Source organism: Rhagoletis zephyria, unplaced genomic scaffold (assembly GCF_001687245.7).
Source record: "Rhagoletis zephyria isolate East Lansing unplaced genomic scaffold, Rhagoletis_zephyria_1.1 Rzeph_scaffold_01698, whole genome shotgun sequence".
In the NCBI taxonomy this organism is placed as follows: Eukaryota; Metazoa; Arthropoda; class Insecta; order Diptera; family Tephritidae; genus Rhagoletis; species Rhagoletis zephyria.
The window spans coordinates 67,254-78,341 of record NW_016158782.1 but is presented as its reverse complement, the minus strand read 5'-3'; the positions used below and the strand labels follow the sequence as shown (position 1 = coordinate 78,341).

The following is an 11,088-nucleotide window of genomic DNA, read 5'->3' as shown; positions in this document are numbered from 1 at the left end:
AGTTATTCTGGTGGCCTGCTTTTTACACAAATGACGCAGTTTGAAGATAGAAGAGTTTCGAGTTTTATATTGCATATATGTTATTCGAATTATATTTTATTTGGTACTACAAAACCATTCTACGGCTTGGAAAGAGATTAAAAAGTTTCTCCTGAACGCCACTTTACACATGTCCGTATTAGTTTTGCAAGGATTCTCAATTTCTATTTGGCGTGGTAAAGGAACTTTTCTTCGTGCCATCAAAACCAGCTATAAAATCGACGCGAGTATCGATTTGCTTAACTAAGGCCTCTTTCAGTGTTTAACGCAGTTGCATATCAGATCGATGGTGGATTTACAAAGCCTGAGGTTGCACAGGTTTTTTTCTTAGATACATTCGATAAAGTAACAATTTTAATTAAACGAAATGGGGCGAAGGGTATGAGAGTCACTGAACCAATTTTAATTCTTTCATTTTTCAAATTCACAATCACTCTGATAAAAAAAAAACACTAAAGCATTCTTACGTACCTGAACTGGGTCGATCGCTGTAGCGCGTGCAGTACACCCACGCTGGCCACACAATCGGGCCGCTGCCGCTCGCACCTGTGCCACTGGACTTTACAGCGCTGCTGCTGCTACCGCCGCCATTCGACTCTTCCGTCGACGTAGCTGCGCATTTCGCCGCTGCCGCTGAAAAATCACCATTCGCCGCTCCAGCAGCGCCAGGTGACTTTGCATGCTCAGAGGCGGCACCGCCATAGCTGCTGCTCACCGCGGTGCTATTAGAATCGCTGCTGTTTGTGCAGATATTCGCGAGTGTATGCGAAAAGTTCAGCGTAGCCGTCGAAGACGTTGTGGTGGTCGCAGTCGATGAAGCGCTCAAATGCGTTAGGTCAATGGCGATCGCGGAGTTGGTGGCATTAGCGCCAGCACTAGCCGAAGACGCTGCCGCAGCTGCATTCACAGACGATGCTGCAGCCGCTTTCCGCGCACGTAGTAAAGCGCTGGTGCTATTACCGCCACCGTAGGTTTTCGTTGCACGCGAGCTGCTGTTACACGCCGCCATGCAGGCTGCGCCCTCCGCTAGACGCCTGCCAAAATCGGCTTTCAAAATATTGTCAATGCTAAATTTGAGCGCCGGTTCATTTAGATTGTTGTTATTGTTGAGGTTGTTGTTGGCATGATTGCTATGAGCGTACGGAAAATGCGCTTGCATTTGCGCCTGTAGTTGGCTCAAGCTTGAAACGGCTGCCGAGGCGGAGGTGGGCGAGAGGTGCGTATGCGCTGTGGTCAAAGCGCTCAGCTTGCTCAGCGCGTCTGCGTTATTGGGAAAATTCGATTTATTTTGTTGCAATTGCGGGTGTTGTGAATGCTGCGCGGGCTGATTATTATTGGCTACCGCTGCTACAGCCACAGCTGCAGCTGCCGCCGCAGCGCTGAGTTGTGACATTTTTGTGATGGCCGTTAGTTGTGATTGTATGCTCGCCAAGTTGGACATTTGTTGTGACGCGCCTTGTACGCGCGCAAAAGCGCGTCTTTCCGCCGCAGCTGCGCTCTCCACCGTGCTGGTGCCGCGCAACGTAAAAGCGCTGGCGCGCGCTGCAGCCATAAATTGCATTTGTTGCTTCACCAACTCCTCGGCGTACATGTGCGACTTTCGCATGAATTCCGTTTGAAAGGACGCAGCGTGTGTAGGCGCTGCGCGCGGCACCATTGGCACCGGCATACGCAATGCGCTGGCCACTACATATGGATCGAGCATAGCGGTACCTGGTTGCAGAGGTGGCGGCGCCTGCTGTGGCTGCAATGTAAGTCCCGTCCCACTACCCACGCTCTCGTCGTCCAACTGCTGTATTGTATTGTCGTCCGTTGAGGCGCTCGAACGCGCATCACTGCCATCGCCGCCGTACGCTGAAGCGCCGGGCGCATGTACGCTGCTAAATGCCGACGGCGCGCACAATGCCATCATATTGCCAACATTACTCAGCAATAGCCGACGTTGTTGGTTGAAATCACAAAAACTGGGCGCCGTGTGGCAGCCACTATTCGCCGCGCTGCCTCCCTCCTGCCCCACAGACAATTCGCTGTCCTCACTACACAGACTAAGCGCATCATCGTCCTCTTCCACATCCTCACCCGCCTCTACTTCTACCCCGCCGTGAGGTGTTGTACCAACCAAACGTGTAGCGGTTGCTTTGGCTTCCAATTCGCTTATCGCTTGCGATCTCATATCCCCCTCGTCGTCGTCGTCGTCGTTGTCACCCACCACATCCATTTCATCAGCCGAATCGACCGCTTCGCATATATCTTCTTCCGGTTCCTCCGCCGCCGCCGATGCTTCCATCGGCGCGCTGGGTCGTCTGCTTTTTGCAGCTGTTAACGCTGCTGCGCTTGGGCTCAAGCGCGGACTTGTTACGCCATGCGCTTGCAACAGCATGCAATCTGGATGCATATCGACGCGTTGACGACGCAGCGCGTACAACTGCTCGAATAGGGGCGCGTGGCTATGCGAATGCGATGACAATAGGTTGGGCGCTTGCAGTGGCGGTGGCGGTGTTGTGGGCGATGCTGGGACTGACGATGTAACAGTAACGACAGACGGCGGTGGCGATGACGATGACCGTGACGATGACAGTGCGTGTTGTGTAAGCGATGCGCGCGTAGTCGCCACCGTTGACATTGAGCTACTTGCGTTGGTCAACGCTGCGAAGGCAGCTGATAACGGCAATGGCAGCTATACACACCAGTTCATGGGCGCACATAAAGCGCTTTTACAGATAAGAACCAGCAGGTACACTGTTTATGCAAAAAGCCGTCGGTAAGCTTGCAATGTGGCTTATAAAAGAGGCGCTACGCGGCGCGGCGCTTGCTGCCAAAAGCTTATAAAAGGTCAAGCGCTGCGCTTTCACAAACACAAATAACTATATACCCAAACGCACTCATAACGCGCGCGCACGATGGCTGCTGTCAGCGACAGTGTGTCAATTTTCCTTTCTAAAACACCGCGCGTCGTTGATAAACAAATTTTTCTAGTAAAAACGCGTTGGAAAATTATTCACTTAATGTTCGATACGCGCTTGCGAAAATCGCGTCGGCAATTCACCAATTTACTAACTTCTAGTTAAAACTCGCAGCATGCTTCCTCTCTATCGTTTTCTTTTCACATACACTGTTCACTTCACTGTTTCTTCTTCTTCCTTTTCGTTTATTTTCTTTCCTGGCTTTAATTATTTGCTTTGTCGGTCGAGGCTATAAAATTTCCAAGTAAAAGAGACGCGCGCGCCCGTTCACTAACTCTTCGCACTGCTACTCTGGCCGAACACGTCGTTTAACTGAGACCGGCGCCGTCGCGTATAGCCGCACCACATGCGATCGCACATTAAACGCCTGCCGAGTGCCTCCGCGCGCGCCCTCAATCAACACAAATTTCATATTTGCCAACACATAAGTGGCCCATATAGGCTCAGTCGCTTGCTCTTATGCTCATTGTTGGTTAAATTCAAGTGGTCCGCATCGAGTGCCAAAAGCAACAGCAGCACTACTGTTGCGCGCTCTCACACACACATGCGCGCGCGAACGCTGGCGCACCACCACCACTCACGCTCTGCTCATCCACGCGGGCCTAAAAGCTCAGTAATAGGCGACGAGGTCCAATGGGAATGGGCGCAGTAGCGGCGTTGTTTTTGGTGTTATTGACTGCTTTGCTACAGCGCTGCGTTTCGCTCCGTGGTTTGACCAGTTTTCATCCGCGCGCTACTGTGTGAGTGAGAGCGCTCGTGGTGGTTGCGCGAAGCAGCGCGGCAGTTTACAACGCACTAACACTTTTGCGCTCCGTTGTGTGTGGCAAAGTATATAAGCGCGCTATAGGGCAGCTGGGCCGGCGTGTGGTGAGAGTGAGTAGGCAATAGGCGTTGAGAGCGCGCCATGCATATGAGCGAGTGCAAGGGAGTATACAACGCGCGAACTCCACTTTTCCTATTCGCACTTACGCCGAGGTTCAGTTGCAAAGAATTAACTGCTGTTGGTGTTTTTTATTCTTGTTCATTGGCTTTTGCGCTCTTTTCATTTTCAATTTATTGGCTTTGCAGCTGTTGTTGTTGGCTAGTTATATTTCACGCAATTCATTTTGCTTTTGCTTTTCAGCGTCGCTCTTCTCTATCGACGCTCTGCTAGTAGTCCTTTATTATTGTTGCAGCCTTAAAGCGACTGTTTTTGTTGTCCTTTTTGTTTGTTGTTTGTTCTTCATTCATTTCACTTCCGTTTCTCCAACGCTTCTACCGGCCTTCCATTTGTTGTTATTGTTCTTGTTGTTATACTGCCTTTAGTACAACCACTTTAATTTCTGCGGTTTCGCCATTGTTCTCATTGTTGTTGGTATTGTTGTATGTTTGTATTATTTTCCTTGCTGTCATCAATGTTGTTACCCATATTCCTTTTGTGAACTTTGCTGAAATTACAGTTGCCTGTGTGTTTTTCTTGTTGTTGTTGTTGGTTATTGTATTATCAGCGTTGCAACACATCGTCGCTTTTCACATGTGTGTATGCATGTGTTCTTGTTATTTTTGTTGCCGCTGTCATTTGAGGTTATGTTAAGTGCTTGTATATTTGTTAATTAAGTGCGGCGTCGACATTTGAGCTCATTTTCGTTGCTGCCGAAGTTAGGCAAACCGTTTTGCTGTTATTATTGCTGCACTCGTCCTAGGTTGGTCGATAATTTGACCTTATTTAGATCAGATTTTCAGGCCATTTACGAAATGCACTTTGAGTTAGGAAACATAAAATATAATAAGCACGTTAAAATTTTTTTCAAACACCAGGAATAGGATATAGGTTTTACTGAAATTTTCAACAAAAAAGAAAGATATGTTATTTACATTATAATAAGCATGGTATATGTATGTATGTTTCTAAAGTGCTAGAATGCACTCCTCGATAAAATTGTTAGTTCAGCAACATGTGACCCAGTTACATTTCCACTTCCGTAATTTGAAGCACAAAATTGTTAAAAAAATACCATATATATTAGGGTTGTGATGCACTTAGTGCTCTTGTAGGCATACCGCCCTTCCCAATTCTAATAGAGAGGGAGGCCAGTCTCTCGGCACTGAGAATCCTAAACACTTCCGAGTTAAAAACCGGAAACATGACAGGTCATATGAAGGTCCTTATGAAATTCACAAATGACCCCATAATGCATATGAGGGACTCAGTAGCTCCGATACTAGTAATTTCTAGGAATTTCAAGGTATCTATTGCGGACCGAGCATCCTGGAGCACAGGAAACCCCTACACCAAACCCGGAGCTGAAGTTTGGTACACTGACGAATCAAAACTTGAAGATGGAAAAACAGGAGCTGGTATATTTGGGCCGAATTTTAAAAGATCGATACCAATGGGCAGCTACCCCACCATTTTCCAAGCAGAGATTCATGCGATCGATATCTGTGGCAGAGAATGCCTCAGAAGAGGCACATCCTCTAAAAACATCTGCATTATGTCGGACAGTCAGGCTGCCTTGCTAGCACTGAGGTCCCACATAATAACATCCAAACTAGTGTACGACTGCCTCAACACCCTAAACGGTCTTGGAAGCAAGAACACAGTATTACTGGGCTGGGTGCCGGGGCACGAGGGCCATGACGGCAATGAACAGGCGGACCGCCTAGCAAAACACGGAGCTACCACACTATTCCATGGCCCGGAACCCTTCTGCGGGCTCACCAAAGCCCACTTAAGGGAGGTCATAAACAAGTGGGTCGACAAAAAATTCGAAAGGCACTGGAATGAATGTCCGGCGCAAGGACAAGCTAAGCAGTTCATCTGTCCATCACAAGAAGCTTCAAAAAAGCTCATAAATCTAGGCAGGGAGGACCTTCGAACTCTCACTGGGTACTACACGGGACATTGTTCCCTGCGTTATCACCTCAGTAAAATGAATCTTTCAGACACGAGCGTCTGTCGCTTCTGTGAGATGGACGAAGAAACGCCAGAACACATCCTTTGTGAATGTGTTGCTCTCGCTAGACGCAGACTCGCTCACCTAGGTGGTACAACACTTAATCCATTCGAAATATGGAACAAAAAGCCCACCGAAGTGCTAGCTTATATTAAAAGCCTTCATATATAGGATAAAGGGCCACGCACAATAGACCACCTTAGAGGTCGCAGTGCTCAAGGCTCATAATAATAATAATAGGGTTGTCCTTAATAAATCAAATTAAAAAAAATTCAGTCTCAACCTCTCAATCGGTAATAACACGGTCACAGTTATCACACACATATTTTGGTCCCGAATGGTAACTGTTAAAGCATGTCGCACTCAAAAACTAAAAAAAAACATATTTCTTTTCATTTAATAACTCTGAACATTGACCCCTGTTTGACACGCTTTAACCGTCACCAATCGGGACGAAAATTTATATATGAAGAAAAACTTAATTTTAAATTTTTGAGTCTCTATAGATAGTAGCATCGTCGGAGGGGTTGATGCTTAGGAAATCTGATGTAAAAATTGGTTTCCTACATATAAGGATAACCCTAATATACATATTTAAAATTAACACAATTAAATAAAAGATAGTGTATTGCAACAGCGAGGAGCTTCCAATTCAATTCTGTCCCCCAGAAAAAATGTTCAATCCCAGTTTTTTAAATATTAGGAGATTACACGCGGTGTTCCTTCAATAAAGAAAATAGAAAGTGTATTTTAGGAAAGGGCTCATTCTCGTCGCTCAACATATGTACGGGTATTTTTGAGGTATACTAAGGACGTTTATTTCGTTGTTTAAATTGGTTTGCGAATAATTGCGAATTTTGCAAAATTTTCGGTTGCTGAAATTCGGAAAGCTATACATATTTTCAATCCACATGGCAAAATTTTATTCATGCAAACCATTATAAAGGCTTCGAGATCGCAGAAATGGTAAACACATAGGGTGGTATACTTTTGTTTACGCCTACTGTAAAAAAAAAATAATTTTTCAAGTTATAAATATGTATTTCAGTTCCACTGTTTTATAGTCATTTTGCTATAAATCGAACAGGTGTCATCATATAACTCTTATATATTTACAAGTCTGCCTTTTCATTTAGTAAAAGCAACGCAGCTATAGAATAATAGATATTGGTCAAAAAGATGAAGAAAAATTGTTGAAAAACACCCTATTTCAGAATTTTGTTGAAGAACGTCGTATCACAGAATTTGATTCAAAAACGGTCTATCTCAGCTGCCGCTTCAAAAACGCCCTATCTCAATATATCGGAAGCTGAGATGGGGCGATCTTCCACTCAGCCGTCAAGAGTACATACAATGAGAGAGTTTTTCAAAAAATATGGAAAATCTACTAAATAAATCAAATATTTCTGAGTTTCAGTAAACTGTCACACCCCACAGTAGAATGTGGTACATAAAAGAATTTTCCCGTCAAGGCTTTAGGGATATCCTTTATATTAATAAGTGACCATTTTCTATAAATCGTTGCGTCGTTAATAACTCCTACTGTAGGTTCGTTGAGTTTCAAAGATCTTCCTTTGAGAACTCAAGAGCAACTCGTTTGTCCCATAAGTCATTTTTAACTGCTAAACTGTGCTTACAAGAAAGGTTTGCCTCGCTTATTATCAGCTTTTTCGATGTCCTTGATATTATTAGAGTAACGAGTGAGGTTTAGATGACCCAGTGGTGGTAATGTGATACGACATGCAGGCTTTTCCGTATAGCATAAACTATACATTGGAAGACGATGCAGTCGTTTGGCAGACGAAATGACTGATTCGCAGGGCCATAAGCACTCAGACCTACTGCACCAACCACTAAAATGCCTACGTCTGATTTTCTCTGGTCGAAACCTATAAATGTATCATTATGTTAAAATCCAAAATTTCCTTAATGTAGTTGGTCACTGCTGGCTTCTAAGTCATCTGTGAATACATTACGGCAGCTCTGTTTTCTTTCACCCACCATGTATGGTCCAACTGCATCTGCAAATCCAAATCAAAAGCGTATACTTCGGTACTATGATGGGACTTTTGTGGGCACTAAGCTTCCACAAATCTGCATGCTTCGCAGCTCTAAACCTACTTTTTCGTATGTATTAAAGAAAGCTTATTCTAGATTTATTCCAATCACCTTCGTGTAGAATACGTATGACTTATTAATGAGCTGAGATAGTTGTAACTTTCAATGGCACAGCGTAATATCTTAGTCCAGATGCAGGACAGGTTAGTTCGACATATTGGATCAGAACCACGATCATATGAATAACCTCCTGACAAATACTTCCATTCCCCAGTATAACTTCGATTTATGTCGATAGAATGTAGATATAAATTTTATAGATAATATTTTTAAATAAAAATACACATATAAAGTTTAAATGTTCACTTTAATATATTCGATCCTAAGCGCTGAGTAACTATAATAATACAATAATACACACAAATAATTACAATTTTCATTTCCAACTATTCGGTTAACAAAATCGACGTCGTTTCACAAAACAGCTTCCTACGTTCTCTTCCTCATAAACGCTACAGCTGAACTTTCTAACCACTCCAAATCGCTGTGTCGTCTTCTGCTTACACAGCAAGTCAATAGCTCTTCTTTCATATGTCAAACCTTCTTTTGCCATCTCCCGGAACTTAGGAACAGTTAGTGAGTTATAGTGTATATCATTTTCGCAGTCACTTTCCGATGCTTTGTTAAAATCCAGACGTTTTCGTTTAATCTTCCGCGTGTGCCTAACAGGTGTGCCTTCATACTGCGCCAACAAGTAGGGAATCGCTCTGTGTACACTTGGTGTCTCTTGCTGACTTCTTATACTCGCTTTGATTACCACATCCAATTGACTGCTTAATTCTTGTGGCGTTTCTGTGTGATACACATAAGGGGTACTACAAAGAACTGTTGAGTTCTTAAGCTTGATGCAGAAAAAATTTTCGGCGCTGCTTTTGTTTTGGATATATATTTCAGCCATGATTGATTTCATTGTTGTTCTCTGCTATGTGTCTGAGCTTTACTGTTTTTGAAGTGCGTTTGAAGTCTAGAAGGAGTTGTCCCTTTTTATATATAATTAGTGGTCATCATAGCAGTAGTTAGCGACTACTTGCGACGCTCTTAAGTACCTGTACCTGTACTAATCACTTGTAATCGAGTGTATTCAATGGAAAAAATAAGGTATTGTTGTTACCTGCGCGAACCATAGATCGGTTAGGTAGATGCATTTTTCGGTACGCAGATATAAACACCAACACTTTGTTTCTCATCCTTTCGCGTTCCCTTTTGTATCCGTACCTGCCTTAATGGCAACACAAAAATAATAATTTATTTTTTAGTCCAAGCGTATCTCTAGTGGAGGTAGTCATCCTAATTTAACTTAACCCTGGGAGAAACTGATTGAAAACTTCAAACATCTCGGAATAACATATTAGTAAAGTCGGATACAACTAAATTTTTTCTTGATTACTTTGTAAGTTTAAGGCTTGGAGAGTTCGTCTTTTAGTTCTTTAGTTTTAGTTAGATTTCTTTTTTTTTAATTTTTTAATTTCTGAAATGAGCAGCTCTCTAGAAAAATGCCCCTATATTTATTTTTTCAAGAAAATGTACAGCAACGGCGAAGTACATTTCAAGCGGCAGAAAAATTAAAAAATATTTCTTAATAATTTTTCATTATAGCTAGACTAAGTTTTTACATGTAAAGGATCACCGGCTAATAATATTTCAAGCTACTGGACAGATTTGCAACAAAACGATCACATTTGGTCAAGAAAAAAGTGCTCTTGCTCAAGAATATGATTTGGGTGTCTATGTATGTGTGCGGTCGGAAAATTGCATAAATTTTTACAAATTGCTCCCTTATCCAGCACATACCCTACATTCAGCCATTATCACTTAAACAAACGCCTATTTTGAGGATCTTGAGAAAACGTATAAAAAATCTCAAAAATGCTGCACTAAATTTTTCGCTCTAAAACGATACTATATTGACAAATAAACCTTTTTTTGCGAAAAAAATTTATTTTATTCTAAATGAAAGACTTTCGTATGAAAAATTAAAAAAAAATATATTTTTAAGAATTTTTAAATGTTAAGAATTTTTCTATATGAACAAAAGAATACCCTTATTTTTTTGTTAAAAAAAAAATATATATATATATTTAGAACTGCCTCAAAGCCCATGAAATTTTCCATGCTCTTTATAAGGTGAAAAAACCGTAAAAATGTGAAATGGTATAGAAATCTTGAAAATCAATGCTTCCATTAATAATACGCATTGCATTTTTTCGCAGTTTTTGAAAACTAGCAAGTAATTAATGTAAAAATATCAACAGTTCCTCGGCCCGTTTCCCTTTCTTTAAATAGAGCATTTTTTCATAAGTCACACACTGCCACGAATCCTAAATTTAGGATGAAAAAGTTTGAAATTAAAATCTTTGCATTCGTAATCAGCAGCCTCAAAATCCCCTGGATATCAAGTTTCATAATTTTTTAAAATGTCGTCCGCCATTTTGAATTTTGAAAATTTAATATCAAATTCGTAACCAGTGGCCTCTTTAACCCATAGATGCAAATATTCATTGAAATTTGTAAAATGCATGAAAGTAAACATTTTTGTCGTTTTAAATTCTCGATTCGACCCAGTGTGCCTTAGAAGGATTTTTTTGTTGCTTTTTCTTTTACACAATTCATTGTCTTAGGTTTGGTAGTGTAGCTGGTAAACTAAATATTTCAAAATCGCAGGTCAATCATGCGTTAACCACCCAATATTTCTATGCATCAGAATAAATATGTATGTACATGTGTGCAAAATAAGGACGATTTATTTTTCATACAAGATGTCTGTATGTACTCAGGTACAGGTAATTCGCAACCGAAACCACTCCTTAAAATATGAATATTTGCATACGCAAGCAGGTAGCTCGACAATAACTGCTTTTCCCTTTCCACATGTTTATCAACATCGTTTAGCAATACTTAGATAAACCTCTTTATAATTTTTGGGAGAAACTGTTATAGTCACTTCCTTTTTTAATATAATATCTGCCATTCAAACAAAAAAAACACAAATCACTAAACGCATGCTAGTTTATATTACCAGTCAATAAACAAAG

At 41.9% G+C, this 11,088-nt stretch overlaps 2 protein-coding genes across 2 annotated transcripts; one reads left to right on the top strand and one right to left on the bottom strand.

The window, feature by feature from the left end:
• Positions 1–502: 502 nt before the first annotated feature.
• On the bottom strand, positions 503–3,294 carry LOC108364884 (mucin-19-like). Its single transcript, XM_017618747.1, has one exon. It carries the CDS (start codon positions 2,660–2,662, stop codon positions 503–505), a length of 2,160 nt encoding a protein of 719 aa, XP_017474236.1. The 5' UTR covers positions 2,663–3,294.
• Positions 3,295–5,125: 1,831 nt separating this feature from the next.
• LOC108364883 (uncharacterized) lies at positions 5,126–6,109 on the top strand. Its single transcript, XM_017618746.1, has one exon. The coding sequence runs from the start codon at positions 5,126–5,128 to the stop codon at positions 6,107–6,109; it is 984 nt and encodes a 327-aa protein (XP_017474235.1).
• The last annotated feature ends 4,979 nt before the right edge of the window (positions 6,110–11,088 follow it).

Bases quoted from the DNA above. Each gene is read 5' to 3' on its own strand.
- LOC108364884 (XM_017618747.1), bottom strand. From the start codon at position 2,662: ATGTCAACGGTGGCGACTACGCGCGCATCGCTTACACAACACGCACTG.
- LOC108364883 (XM_017618746.1), top strand. From the start codon at position 5,126: ATGACAGGTCATATGAAGGTCCTTATGAAATTCACAAATGACCCCATA.